The sequence below is a fragment of the Cervus canadensis genome, chromosome 20 (assembly GCF_019320065.1).
Source record: "Cervus canadensis isolate Bull #8, Minnesota chromosome 20, ASM1932006v1, whole genome shotgun sequence".
Classification (NCBI taxonomy): Eukaryota; Metazoa; Chordata; class Mammalia; order Artiodactyla; family Cervidae; genus Cervus; species Cervus canadensis.
The window spans coordinates 1,237,392-1,251,927 of record NC_057405.1 but is presented as its reverse complement, the minus strand read 5'-3'; the positions used below and the strand labels follow the sequence as shown (position 1 = coordinate 1,251,927).

Here is a 14,536-nt window from a genome sequence, read left to right as displayed (position 1 = left end):
AGTCAAGTTGCCAGGCAAGAGGACACACGCTGCCTCAGAGGTTTTAGAGTCCCCGTCAACACGCTTTACCATATGGATGTTCTTGTTCTCTATGAACGCCTCTGGCCGCCCCCACCTGCAAAGTCCAGCTAGAGAGGACGCTTTAGCTTGGGCCCTCAGCTCCTTTGTGTCACTGTTTCACACCTCTGAATGTGCATTTATATATTCCCCGAGTTGTTCTCCTTTGCCATCCAAATACCAACTCAGGCTTCACTGCTTAACTGAGTGACTGATTTATTCATTTGTTGGTTCCTTACTGGGTGCTTAACCATGAACCGGAAACACTTGGGATCACTGGTCTGCTCAGTATTAGGCTGCTCAGGAGTCTAAATTTTCCTCAGAGAACTGTTTCCATCCTCATTCCTTTGGGTGTCTTCATGAACTAGCTTTGCCTAAATCATCCCTTGACATGTGACTACTTGATGCCATACAAACTGGACAAACATGCCAACCTGATTTCTTGTATCCATGTTGTTTATCCATTTTCTGAAGAACCATTCCTTCTCCATTCTTCAGAGCCTCTGGTATGACCTTCCTATTCCCTGAGAATCAGATGAGCAAATGCGCTCTGCTGTCTCATCTCTTCCTCATCCTCTTAGCAAAGGAAATGCTTACAGCCCCCTCTAAAATTGTATTTTATCTAAATGGAAAATAAACATGATCAGATTTCTATAAATTTGCCCTTAAGACTAGGGTCTCATACATATATTAAGTTAACCTCTCTCTTGGTAAATGTCACATTGCCCTTGAAAATATGTGGGTTATTTTCAGATATTTTTGATGTTGATTTTTTAACATAATTCCACAATGATAAGAGAACAGACTCTATATGATTTCAATACCTTGAGACTATGAAATTTTTGCACCTTGTTTTATGTCCCTGGATATGTTCCACTGTTTCCTAGTTTATGGAGACTTGAATAGAATTTCTGCCCTACTGTTGCGTGAAAATTGCATAAATCTTAATTATGTTGAATTGGTTCATAGTGTTTTTCAGGTCTACTATATCCTTCTACTTTTCTGTATATTCATCCTATTAATTTTGGAGAATTTGATATTGAAACTCCAAATAAAAAATTTAATTTATCTAGTTAAAAAATAATTGCAATATGTGGTAGAACTATATGTAACTTTGTTCTTTATTTTCCAAGTCTCCTGTAAATGTATCATATTTAATAATTTAAAAAATAAAAATAGAAAAAAGTGCAATCCAATATATAGTAGGTACAGACAAATACTATTTGATTCTGCTTATATGAGGTACCTAGAGCAGATAAATTCATAAAGTCAGAAAGTGCATTGGTAGATGTCAGGAATAAGGGGATAGGATGGGGAAGAGGAGTGGGGAGTTGGTGTTTAATGGGGACAGAGTTTCAGTTTAGGAAGGTGAAAAATTCGGGGGATGGATGATGGTGAGAGTTGCCTAACGATGTTAATGTCCTTAGTGCCTCTGAACTGCAGTTAAATATGGTTAAAATAGTATGTTTTATATTATGTGACTTTTAACACAATAAAAAAAACATTTAAGAAAAAGACCAGGGTCTCCTAGTTTCCCACCTGGATTATCTTCCCCCTTTCCCCTTCTGTTTTCCTCTCGCAGAGCTCCCAGTGCTTAGGTAGACGTCAGATTCATGGCAGAGTCTCACTGGGTGTTTGTGGACCCCAAACCAACAGCAATATTATCTTCTGACGTCTGCTCTTCCTATTGCTGTAGGTTTGCTTTCTTCATATCACTGCTGTTGTCCCTTTTTCTTTTTCAACGAAAAGTTTCCATTATCTGCTCACACTCATAGCAGGTGGTCGATCAATGTTTTTGATTACCTAGGACTCTGCTGATGTTACTTCCCAGTTCCTCTTGTCACTGTTCCTCTCGTAGCATCAGTGTCCTGAAGCCTTTTTTTTTTTTAAATACATGTTTGACAATCCAACTTCCTCATGAGAAGATACCCTCCTTACCCAGGACATAGTTCTGCTTCTAAATTTCTTGAAGTCTGTAATCAATGTGTTCACTTCAATTAAGTTCAACAGACATATAAATTGAATGCTCCTACTCACCACCCTCTGTCCTGGGTGCTGGAAGCTTCCAAAGAGGCAGCAGATTACTTTCCTGAAGCAAAGAAGTCTCAGAGTGATTCCCTTCTACTCTGAAAGGGGCAATTTCAAGCCCCCACCACCGTTTTTTTTTTTTTTGGGGGGGGGGGCAAGGCTGAAACCTGCTGTGTACTTTCTGGGGTTTATGGAGAGAAAGGAGGATAATTCAGGGACCTTGTGTGATTTAAGTGTCCCAGGAACATCCAGTATCTTCCTTCCTACCATTTAAAATTAGCTCCTCCTACTGACAGGTATCTGAAACCTGTGGAGGATCTTTGTTCCTAGACTAGGGATCCAACCTGCACCCCAAGCAGTGGAAGTCTGGAGTCTTAACCACTGGACCACTAGGGAAGTCATCTAAGTCTGGGGCACTCAGGTGAGTCTATAGTTAGTCTTCAAAAACCTTTTCATCAGATAAAGATATGAGCCAGTTCTGTCAACTAACAATACCTCTTCTGTGATGATAGACATTTTATTGTGTCCCTCTTTAATGATCTCTATCATTGTCATGGGAAGCTCTTTACCCATTGTGTCTGTATTTGTTGGCCTGACCCTCACTTTGATATTGAAAAAGTGAAAATGAAAGTGTTAGTTTCTCAGTCATGTCCGACTCTTTGTGAACCCATGGACTGTAGCCCGCCAGGCTTCTCTGTCCTTGAAATTCTCTAGGGCAAGATTACTGTAGTGGGTAGCCAATCCTTTCTCCAGGGGACCTTCCTGCCCCAGGGATTGAAACCCTGGGGTTTCCAGGAGGTGGTGATAATGGTATTCTGGGTGGCACAATTCTTTACTGAGTGGGACTGTGGTTTTTTTTTTTTTTTTCTTAATTGCAGGATTTAGCCTCTTTTGTCTCTTACCATAAAATGTCACTAGTTTTCTCTGCTGAGATTACTACATGTGCTCACACACATTCCCTGATACCTCTTAGAACTACCGTGCTATGCTGAGACATCTCATTAATCACTTTTCCTTATTTCCTGATAATTATAGTTGACAATTTAGGCACAGAGCCTTTTCACCTGTTGCTTGTAGTGGCCCCTAGAAACTCAACAAGATTTCATCTCATTCCCATATCCAATGACTGTCACTGTCTCAGCAATTTTAATTTAAAAATTACCATTATTTGTATTTCTATTGCAGTCATATACTCCTTTTGCTATTTTTTTCTAATGTTCTCACTGTTTTTGCAAATGTTTACAGAATGAAGTTATCTGTAGGAGATCTTAAAAATTTAGCAAGTGCTGCAAACACACTAGTCCACTAAGACCAATGTGACGGCTGAAACTGTTAATAAATGACTTGTGCTGGTAATCTGCACAGTTGCTGGGTGTTGCTCTGGGTATATAAGTATCAGTTTGCAAGCTAAAGTTCATAAGTGTGGGAGGCCTATAGAGCTATCCAAAGCCGATAGTAAGCAGTACTGCTCCCACATATTCTTATTGACACTAGTTATAAGCGGAGCATCAGCCCGGTCTCCAGCGGAGTGATATGTCCAAGAATTCTTTTACCAAGTACAGAGCCCCGAAGTCCTAATTTATTAGTTAATGGAGGTGAATGAAATGTGACTCCTGGGGTTTACTTTTAATCTGCTAATGTTTACCCTAGAAGCACCGACCATATCAGAAGGTACTATTATTTCACTCAAGCTTTAGTTTAAGGGGGCAATAATGGTCAGTAGCAAATCACACTATCAGTTAAAGGAGTAAATCGAACAACAGATTTTTTTCAACAGGTTTGATTTATGTTAGGAAACATACACAGATTCTTTTTTGCTAAGAACAGAGATAGGTATGAGAAAGCATATTTAATTAGGATCTATCTAGTAAACTGGAAATGAGTTAGTAAGTGAAAATTAGTTATGCATATAATTTTTGTGTTTTTATTTACTTAGACTCGTGAAAGTTTTAAACTCATAATTGCCAAGAATTTTCAATGAAAACTTATGGAGGATGATAAAAAAACAAGCAAGTTGCCCATAGAGTTTCTAGATATTATAGACATTACAGTCATGATAATACTAGATTTTCAGCATAGGCACAATCTTGCTAAATCACCCCTACCTTAAACCTCAACATCCTGGTACACACACCACCACTGGCTGGACAGCCGTCTGGCCCGCCCTGTAGTATTTGAGCTGCACATGCAGAAACCAATATTCTTTTGTAGAAGGGGTGGCTCACTGGCCCCTGGTATCCATTCTCTCCTCTTCCTTTTATTTCAAAGTGCTCATTTTTGGCAAGGCACATGGTTGCCCAACAAGAAATTCACTCTCTTAATTCTCTTTTACAGTTTAGTGTGGCCATGTGACTAGTGAAAGTGAAAGCCGCTCTGTCGTGTCCGATTCTTTGCGACCTCATGGACTATACAGCCCATGGAGTTCTCTAGGCTGGAAAGCTGGAGTGGGTAGCCGTTCCCATCTCCAGGGGATCTTCCCAACCCAGGGATCGAGCCCAGGTCTCCCTCACTGCAGGCAGATTCTTTGCCAGCTGAGCCACCAGGAAAGCCCATTTGACCAAGTCATTTCCAATGGAATCCAAGGAAAAGTGATGTGTATAATTTCCATGTGACTTTCTTAAAAGGAAATTGCTTGCTCTCCATTTTTCTCTCCCCTTTTCTTTGGACTAGAATGTGGATGTGATGGGGAGTCAGCTTCGGCCATGCAGACGAGGACCAGCCTTGAGAGGATGGCAGAGCCAGAAAATGTAAAGACCCAAGTCCTTGGAGAACACTGTGGAGCAGTTTCCTGCTCACTCTGCATTCCCTCCTACCTCCTGACTGTCATGTAAAAGAGGAGCTGTCTTGCTTAAATTGCTATATTTGCGGGTCTCTTTGGGAGCAGCTTAGCTTGAATCCTAACCAATAAAGGACATTCATTTATGTTCAGTGGCATGAGAAATTCATTTTATTCTCATGTGGAAGCATTCCTAGCAGTTTTTGAACAAAGTTGGGATGAGAGGGTAAATATTAAAGAAAAAGGAAGTGTGTATTGCATCAAGAGATTTTTAGTTTGGTTTTCTCACTGAGAGAACATTGCACACTTACATTTTTTTCTGGGGATGTAATTTCATTCACATTAACAGATATTTATTGAGGGCCTACTGTGTGTAAAACACTGTAGGAGTTCTTAGGGATACAGAGATAAAACAGACACCGTTCCTGTCCTCAAGGAGCTCACAATCTACTGGGGGCAGACAGCAGAAATTCACAAACAAAGGCCTGACAACGTAGGAAGCAATTGTAATAACAGTGGTCCCAACAAGGTTCCAGGGAGCGTAGTCCCCAGAGAGAGGACTTCCATGGTGATAGACAGTCTTCTCAGGAAGACTTTGTAGAGGAGATTGCGTTTGCATTCCATGATGAGGGATTGGGGGAAGAAAGATGGGAACTTATGGGATCAGGTTCCTGAAGCAGTGGGGGCAAAATGTTAGGAAAGCTCAGAAAACACAGGAAATATCCAGATTTTTCTGGAATATGATGTGGATGAGAAGAAGTGCTGAGACTTAGCTTTGGAAAGGTGGCTTGAGGCCACACGGTGAAGAAGGCTTGAACGTTATATTTAGGAACTTTATCTTATACTGATGGGAAAATAGTAGGGGATTTTGAGTGCTGTTATTAAAAATCAACAGGCATTCTAGGAGAGTGATTCTTAAATGTTAGCGTGCACCAGAATCTCCTGGAAGGCTTATTAAGACAGAGATGGATGCCCCTTGCCTTGAAATTTCTGACTTGGTAGGTTTTCAGTGGGGCCCTAGACTGCTTTTCTAACAAGTTCCCAAGTGAAACTAACACTGCTGGTCTGGAGACGTTGCTTTGAGAACTACTGCCCTAGGAAGACGTATCTGGAAGGTGAGCAGGGGCAGAGCTGCAGACGAGGAGTCCAGAGGTAGGTGGATCAGATAAGAAGATTGGTCCAGGGAAGAGGACCACGTTATTGAAGGAGGGTGCATATACAAGCATTTCTACAGAGGTAAATGAATAACATGACTTTTATACTCTCTGGATGTAAGAGGCAGGCCGTAAAGAGAGAGAATCTCATTAATCTAATGTGAATGACAAACTGCATGGTAATCCTGTTGTCTGGGACTTCCCTAGTAATCCAGTGGTTAGGAATCTGCCTGCCAATGCAGGGGACATGGGTTCAATCCCTGGCCGGGAAGATCCTGTGGAGCGACTAAGCCCAAAAGCCCACGTGCTATAATGAAGACCTAGTGCAGCCCCCAAAATAAATAAAACAAAATCCTGTTGTCTGAGACTGAGAAGGTAGAAAGGAGAAGGTCTGAGAGCAGGAGCATGATGATTAGTTCAGTTTAGAAGGGCTGTGTTTGAGGCACTGACAGTGTTCACAAGGAGATGTCCACCAGACTCAATTCATGGGTCTACAGTGTGAGAAAGAGACAGATCAGAATCAGAGACACACATTTCAGAGTCTCAGGCATGGAACTATGTGTGGAAATGATGGGGGTTGGGATGGAGTATGAATATACAGGAAGTGAGAGCTGATGATAAACTCCCAGAATGAAGAAAAGGAGGCAAAGAATTAGAAGGCAGCTAGAGAAATGAGGAAGTAAAGGATCCTAGAAGGCATGGGCTTAAACAAGAAAGGGATGGCTAACTGTTTGAACCCATGAGAACAGGAAGTTAGATAAGGACAGAGGGAAGGGCACTAGATTTGCCCATTGGCAAGTCACCTGCAACCTTTGGGAGATTAGTTTTGGGGGAATTGGGACAGTCATTCCCAGATGGCAAAAGAGAGATTAGGCAGTGGAAGGTGAGAGCTGGAGGCAGAACAAATGGGTGGACAACAGGAGACTCAGGTGGGAGAACGGGGAGAGAGGTGGAGGAGAGCATGAGGAGGCACTACAGCCAGAGGGCTTCCGTCCTGGTGTTGAAAAGACCCGAGCAAACTGGTGGCTGAGATTAGAGAAGAGTGGGGAGAGGAAGCGACGATGGGGAGGAGATCGAAAGAGAAAGGGGGAGAATGAGAAAGAGAAAAGGGGCGAGATTATAGAAAAGTTGAGTGGGGATGGAATTAAGGGGTAAAACACGCGGTAGAGATGGTTGAGAAACCAATGTCTTCTCAGCAAAGAAGAGACACAATCTGGGGGCAGTGAAGAAGTGGGAGAGGGTGTGGATGAGAGGTGAGGAGCCCAGGTCTACAACAGTCACTGACTGAGGAATGTTCCAGAATTGACAGACTTTCAGTCCCTTCTGCAGCACTCCCGACCTAGCGGTGAGCTCCTCCAAGGGAATGGAGCCGTCAGTCCCGGCCGGTCACACAGTGTGGCCTCGGGTCCTGCCTGCAGCCTCCTGGCCCCACGCAGCAGTCTGGCATGGAAGCCACAGGGATTCCAGGAGACACGATTTCATACTCACTTCCTGGTGGGTGGTTTCTGCTATAAACATAGAGTTCAATATTTAATTTTTTTTTTTCACGTGCACAACTGGTAATTTAATGAGTAACATTCTTCAGCAAAGTCCTTCAGGTAATATATTCCCTCATCTGATCAATACAACCCTTAGTGGGTGCAGTAGCTTAAGGTTGCTTTAAAAGTTCTCCAGGTTGGCATGTACTCCCACTTTAATCCTGCTAGAATGGGAGAGTGTATTCGAAGTTTTGCTGTGATGCTTCTGAGAACTAGAGGAGGACCAATGTGTCAATAACAAAGTGACCAATTTTGATGATTGTTTCATAATATTATTTGCTCATGTTTCACATTCATAGTCAAAGGCCTAGGAAAGTATTAGTACATTCATTCTAGGTTCCTTTTAGAGAATGAAGATGCTTATTTAATAGTGAGCTAAGAGCACTAAGAGCCAGCGATACCGTTTGTGCCAGAAAGGTGCACGCCATGTAGCCATAAGAAATGACTGCAGGTCAGGTCTGCAAGCAGTAGATGACAGCGCACCACTTTTAAAAAGTCCTTTATGTTATGCAATACCCAATGGAATTTTTAAGCATTTGGATCCATAACCTCAGAATTAATGCCACACACCAGGGCAAGTCATCATGTATTTGATACATAAGTAATAAAGAATTCTGCAAATGAAGATTTATTTTGGCATTCTTTAATTGCTGGGTTAACTGAAATGGCTAAATAAATAAAAAGTATTTACTATTTCACCTTATTATTACTGCTATGAAATTTGTTTTTGTTTGATAGTGTTTATTTGAAATTATGTACCACAAATAAGACCAGAGGTAGAAAACAGCACATGAAATAACAAAACAGAAAAAGAAAAAAAGACAGAACAAGACCACACATACTCACAAACTCTCCTGAACCAACTATGTTCAAGAATTAATAAGCTGCATCCCTTACCCCCGTGCACTCACGAGGCTGCTAAAAGTCAAGCCCTCTGAGTTTTTACAATCTAGGTGTGTTCTCGGCACCGAATAAGCTTTTTAAAAGCCAGCTTAAAGTCTTCATTGAAACTTGTGTAGAGCAGAGGGTTGATCAGAGAATTCACATAACCGAGCCAGGTCAAAAAATCGGCCACTTCGGAGGACACGGCATAGCTGCTCAGACCTACGATGAGCTCTTTGATGAAGAATGGCAGCCAGGACAAGATGAACGCACCCAGAATCAGACCCAGGATTCGTGCTGCCTTGCGCTCCCTGGTGCTGGAGATTTGTTGGCGTTCTCCTGGGTGATCCAGGTCATTGTCAAAGGGAGGAATCCTGATGGAGGTGTGGATCTTCTCAAACTCTGTGGTAGGGTCTGAGGTGGAGAAGTCAGACACGCAGAACGTCTGTGTCAGTTTACAACTGGCGAACGAATTTTGGCTGTCTGTGCTTCTGTTGCTTAGATGCCGGCTTGAACCTCTTTTCTGGTAAAGGCTCTTGGCTGCGTGGTAAATCCGGTAATAGAGAATCAGTATCAGAGTCAGGGGAATGTAGAATGCCCCCAGCGTGGAGTAGATGGTGTAGACGACGTGGTCGTGCCGGATGGCGCACTGACTAGCCCGGGGGCTGAGCCGGCGGCGGCTCCTCCAGAAGAGCGGGGGCATGGAGATGAAGATGGAGATGGTCCAGACCGTGAGGATCATCAGCCCGGCCCTCCTGGCGGTCCTCTTCCTGGCGTACTCGATGGCATTGGTGATGGCCCAGTACCTGTCCAGGGCGATCACACAGAGGTGAAGGATGGAGCAGGTGCAGCAGGTCATATCCACACTCAGCCACACCTCGCAGATGAAGTACCCCAGCCTCCAGCTGTCCATGACGATGTACATGATGCTCAAGGGCATGACAAGCACGGCCACCAGGAGATCCGTCACGGCGAGAGAGCAGATCAGGTAGTTGGCAGGCTGGTGGAGCTTCTTGGTGGTGCAGATGGCCATGATCACGGCGGAGTTTAGCAGCGTGGTCAGGGTGGTGATGATCACCAGAGTCATGGAAATGAGCATCTTCTCCGTGATGGTCTTGGGTCTCACGGCCACACTGGCCTCCGGGGTACAGTTAGTGATGTTCATTTTCCCCCGTTCTAATCTATCTTGTGGAGAAGCGGGTGGTTATTTGTTTCAGCTGAAAACTATGTAGACTTGAATGTCTTTCATTGGTAAGGACTCTGTAATTTCCTCAGCTGTGTTGTCTCTTGGGTTCCATTTTATGTAAAAAACCACAGCATTGGATGCTATAGTCTGAATGAGAAAGCCATGTTCTTTCACCTGGAAGACAAAGGACAGTATTTCAGTATTCAGAAAATCTTCACATGTTTTTGATATATATTTTTTCTTCTCTGAATGTAAACTCCATCTTTTTAAAAAATGGAAGTGTAGTTGACATGTAATATTATACTTTACAAATGTACAATATGGTGATCACAGTTTTAAGGTTATACTCTATGTACGGTTACTGAAAAGTATTGGCTGTAGTCCCTGCTCTGTACAGTACACCCAAGCAGCATTTTAAATTTTTATTGGTTTGTTTGCTTTTGGCTGTGCTGGGTCCTCACTGCTGCACAGACTCTTCCCTAGCTGCAGTGACCAGGGGCTCCTCTCTAGTTGCAGCGCGTGGGCTTTGCGTGGCTGTGGCTGCTCGTGTGCAGAGCACGGGCTGCAGGCATGCGGGCCTCTGTAGCTGTGGCTCCCGGGCTCTGGAGCGCCGGCTCAGCAGCTGAGGCTCACGGCCTCAGTGGTTCTGTGGCACGTGGGGTCTTCCTGGACCAGGGATCGAACCAGTGTCTCCTGCGCTGGTAGGTAGATTTTTTTACTGCTGAGCCAACGGGAAGCCCCCTGTAACTTTTCTAAAAAGGAGTTTTAAAAACATGGACCATTTTTAAACTATTGAATTTGTTACAACATTGCTTCTGTTGTATGCTTTGGTTTTCTGGCCACAAATCATGTGGGATCTTACCTCCTTGACCAGGGATTGAACCCTCACCCCCTACACTGGAAGGCGAAGTCTTAACTGCTGGACGGCCAGGGAAGTCCCTATCCTTGTAGCTTATCTCTTATACAACAGTTGGTTTCGTATCTCTTAATCCTCTACCCCTATATTGCCCCTCCTTTCTTCCTTCTCCACACTGGTAACCACTAGTTTGTTCTCTATATCTGTGAGTCTGTTTCTTTTATGTTATGCTCACCAATAAACTTCATCCCTACATTATTTTTCAAATGCTACTTTTTTAAGTTCCCAAAATCTTTCTGAGGGCGATATTACCAAATTTTAAGTCTATCTTGCCACCCAGATGACTTTCTCATTAATCTTTATAATTCTTTTCACACTTGCAACCATATATTCACATAATACCATGCTTTAAAAATTCTGGAACCTTTACCTTTAAAGAAAAAAATTATACTGTTTATAATAAGCATCTTTCAAACCAGATTTTAAGGTTTCACAGCAAATATTCAACTCCAGAGATATTTTAGTATCACAATGGGATTGTGCAATTTTGTCTAATTATTTCTGACATCTTACATATCCCACTGTGCTTTTCTCTGAAGAAAAGAGAGAAAAAAACATATAACAGTCCTTTGATGTTTATGGCTAATTATTCTCAGAGTAATACAGTAAATCAGCTATGAAACAGCATTATCACCAAGCCCAGAGAAGTCTATATTTAGAAAGATGTGTTCACTTTTGGTTAACATTTGTGTTCTTTAGCTATCTCTTGTCTTTCTACCTGTCATCTGTCTACTGGATAGCTGTCATTAAGCTGGGCAGTGAATAAGATAGTGACATTTATTGAATACATAGCTGTAAAGTTAAATATAAATTTATACTCATGACAACAAGTCAATCAAAATCTGCATAGGAATATTCACAACTGATGAATACTGGTTAGAACAAAAATCAAATCCTCTGATTTGACTCAATGACATTAGGTCCAAGAAAAGCTGGTGTTTCAGCAGTTTTAAGAAGGGTTGAAGACTGATGTGGATTAGACCCAACAGACATAATGATTTTAGCAGAGGACGAGGGCAAGAGCAGGTAAAGAGCAATGGTGAAGGTCTTTGGATGAAGTGGGAGCTGAAAGGCAGAGAACAGGAATCTAAATCTCCAGCTTGGATAAGATTTAGCTCTAAATTTACCTTCTCCTGCTTATAGCACAAAAACCAAGAAGAGAGGAAATGAGCACATTTATATTTTAGATACAGAAAATAAAAGGAAATGATGATAATTTCACTAACAATCAAATGGGGGCAATTATTCTTAGGATATCTTCCTTCTTTCTCTCTGTTTCCATAATGTTTTGTAGTGTTACTGTGGATGTACCTATTTTTTCTTTTGGCTGAGCCACATGGCATGTGGGATCTTAGATTCCCTGACCAGGGATCAAACCCACATCCCCTGCAGTGGGAGTGTGGAGTCTTAACTGGACCACCTGGGAAGTCCATGGATGTGCTCACTTGTGAATGTCTTGTGTTTCTCTAGTTCTTCTAGAGCACTTGTGCCATCAATAACTCCCTCTTTTTTGTAAATCAAATGTTTTCTTACCCATGGGTACCTTTTCTCTTTTTTTAATGTTTAAATATGAATTTATATTTGAGACCAGGCTGTAATACTGAAAGAGTATGGGCTCTGGAATCAGACAGACCTGGGTTCAGATCCCAGCTGAGCCTTCTACTAGCTGCTTGGGGCAACCTCTCTACATTTCTCCCAGTGTCCCATGTGTTAATCTCTCCATTTTGACCCCTTTCTCTCAAATCTAATGAAATAAAAATGTTTTTTTCTTCAAATATTTATCCTTAGATATGTGTTTCTTGGGTTCTTGAGGTCTGTGAGATAGACCAAGAAAAAGGTTTTTCCATTCCAATTATAAGATTGGGAGCATGAACAAGCAACAGAAAACTTTAGAAATTTCAATCTGATTTCAGAGGCAATTAGGAAATGTGCTAATTTTGCACGTGTGCAATAAAGAAGTCAAAACTAATTCAGCTTCATCAAACTTTTAAAAGCTGCTCTATTTATCTGAGTTTCCATAAGTCCCAACTGTCATTTCTCTGGCAACACCATTTGCTCCTTATTTTCTAACTATTTATTTTTCAACCCCCTCTCCACATGCAGAAAACTATACATTTCTGGAGGGTAAGATGTATACCTCATTCATCTTTTTAACTTTAAATTAAATTTAATTTCTATTTAAGTGAGTAGAAACATTATAGTTTTCAGGGACTACATTGTTAGCTCTTTATTTAAAAAATCTGTTTATTTATTTAAATTTTAAAAAATCTATTTAATTGAAGGATAATTGCTTTACAGAATTTTGTTGTTTTCTGTCAAACCTCAGCATGAATCAGCCATAGGTAAGTATGTATCCCCTCCGTTTTGAACCTCCCTCCCGTCTCCCTCCCCATCCCACCCCTCTAGGTTGGTACAGAGCCCCTGTTTGAGTTTCCTGAGCCATAGAGCAAATTCCCCTTGGCTGTCTATTTTACATATGGTGATGTGAGTTTCCATGTTACTCTTCCCATACGTCTCACCCTCTCCTCCCTCTCCCCATGTCCATGAGTCTATTCCCCATGTCTGTTTCTCCATTGCTGCCCTGTAAATAAGTTCTTCAGTGCCATTTTTCTAGATTCCGTACATACGTGTTAGAATATGATATTTATCTTTCTCTTTTTGACTTACTTCACTCTGTATAATAGACACTGTGGTACATATACACAATGGAATATTCAGTTCAGTTCAGTTGCTCAGTCGTGTCCGACTCTTTGCGACCCCATGGACTGCAGCACGCCAGGCCTCCCTGTCCAGCACCAACTCTTGGAGTCCACCCAAACCATGTCCATTGAGTCAGTGATGCCATCCAACCATCTCATCCTGTGCCAACCCCTTCTCCTCCTGCTCTCAATCTTTCCCAGCATCAGGGTCTTTTCAAATGAGTCAGCTCTTCACATCAGGTGGTCAAAGTATTGGAGTTTCAGCTTCAGCATCAGTCCTTCCAATGAACACTTAGGACTGATTTCCTTTAGGATGGGCTGGTTGGAACTCCTTGCAGTCCAAGGAACTCTCAAGAGTCTTCTCCAACACCACAGTTCAAAAGCATCAATTCTTTGGCAGTCAGCTTTCTTTATGGTCCAACTCTCACATCCATACATGACCACTGGAAAAACCACAGCCTTGACTAGACGGACCTTTGTTGACAAAGTAATGTCTCTGGTTTTCAATATGCATTACTCAGCCATAAAAAGGAACACATTTAAGTCAGTTCTAAAGAGGTGGGTGAACATAGTCAGCTCTTTAATGTGACTTCCTGGCTTATTTGTGCCCAAGCCTTTCAGAGTAGAAGCCAAATTCTCCACCTCTGTGTCATCAGTCACCCCAAACTGCTGCACACATCCAGCTTGCCATCGTTCATGGATTTTCATTTAACAATATTTCTTGAAGTTTGTTCCGTAAGAACATGTGTAATATGCTCTTTCAAATGGCAGGGGGAGACCACCTGGGGGGTGATGAGAGATTGGACAAGCATGGAGAACTGGGCTTTGGAGCTGTTCATTGTTTAAAAGTCAGATCGGTCAGGAGACACCTGCAAATTAGAGGACAAGAAAAGCTCCCAAGGTGGAGGAGAAGGAGAGAGAATTCTATGCCACGACCATGTAAAGAAAATGTATTAAGTAAGAGAGTGTGATCTAAATACTGGCTGGGCAATCTGGGTGACATCCATGACCTTGACAAGAGGTGTTTAGGTGCAGAGATGGAGATGAAAGGCAGAATGCAGCAGTTTCAAGAGGAAATGGGAGGAGAGGAAATTGAGACAACCAATAAAAGCAACTTTTTCCAGAGTTTTACTGAAAAGGGGAGCAGTAAAATAAGGTGGTGACTGTGGAGGGAAATGTGGAGTCAGGGTTGTTCTCTCTTTAAGATGAGAGGTTGTCTTTTTAAACTGGGCTGTTTATAGTTTCCTTTACTGCTATACTCAATAACTTTTATACTGGGACAGGGAGTGTTTGTGGACTG

General features: G+C 42.1%; 1 protein-coding gene across 1 annotated transcript in view; it reads right to left on the bottom strand.

The window, feature by feature from the left end:
* Positions 1-8,273: 8,273 nt before the first annotated feature.
* HTR1E (5-hydroxytryptamine receptor 1E) overlaps positions 8,274-14,536 on the bottom strand; it is a 92,663-nt gene continuing 86,400 nt past the window's right edge. The window contains exon 2 of the mRNA XM_043439342.1: positions 8,274-9,795. Within this exon, the coding sequence (XP_043295277.1) occupies positions 8,503-9,600 (1,098 nt within the window). The 5' untranslated portion in view covers positions 9,601-9,795 and the 3' untranslated portion in view covers positions 8,274-8,502. The remainder of the gene's footprint in view (positions 9,796-14,536) is intronic.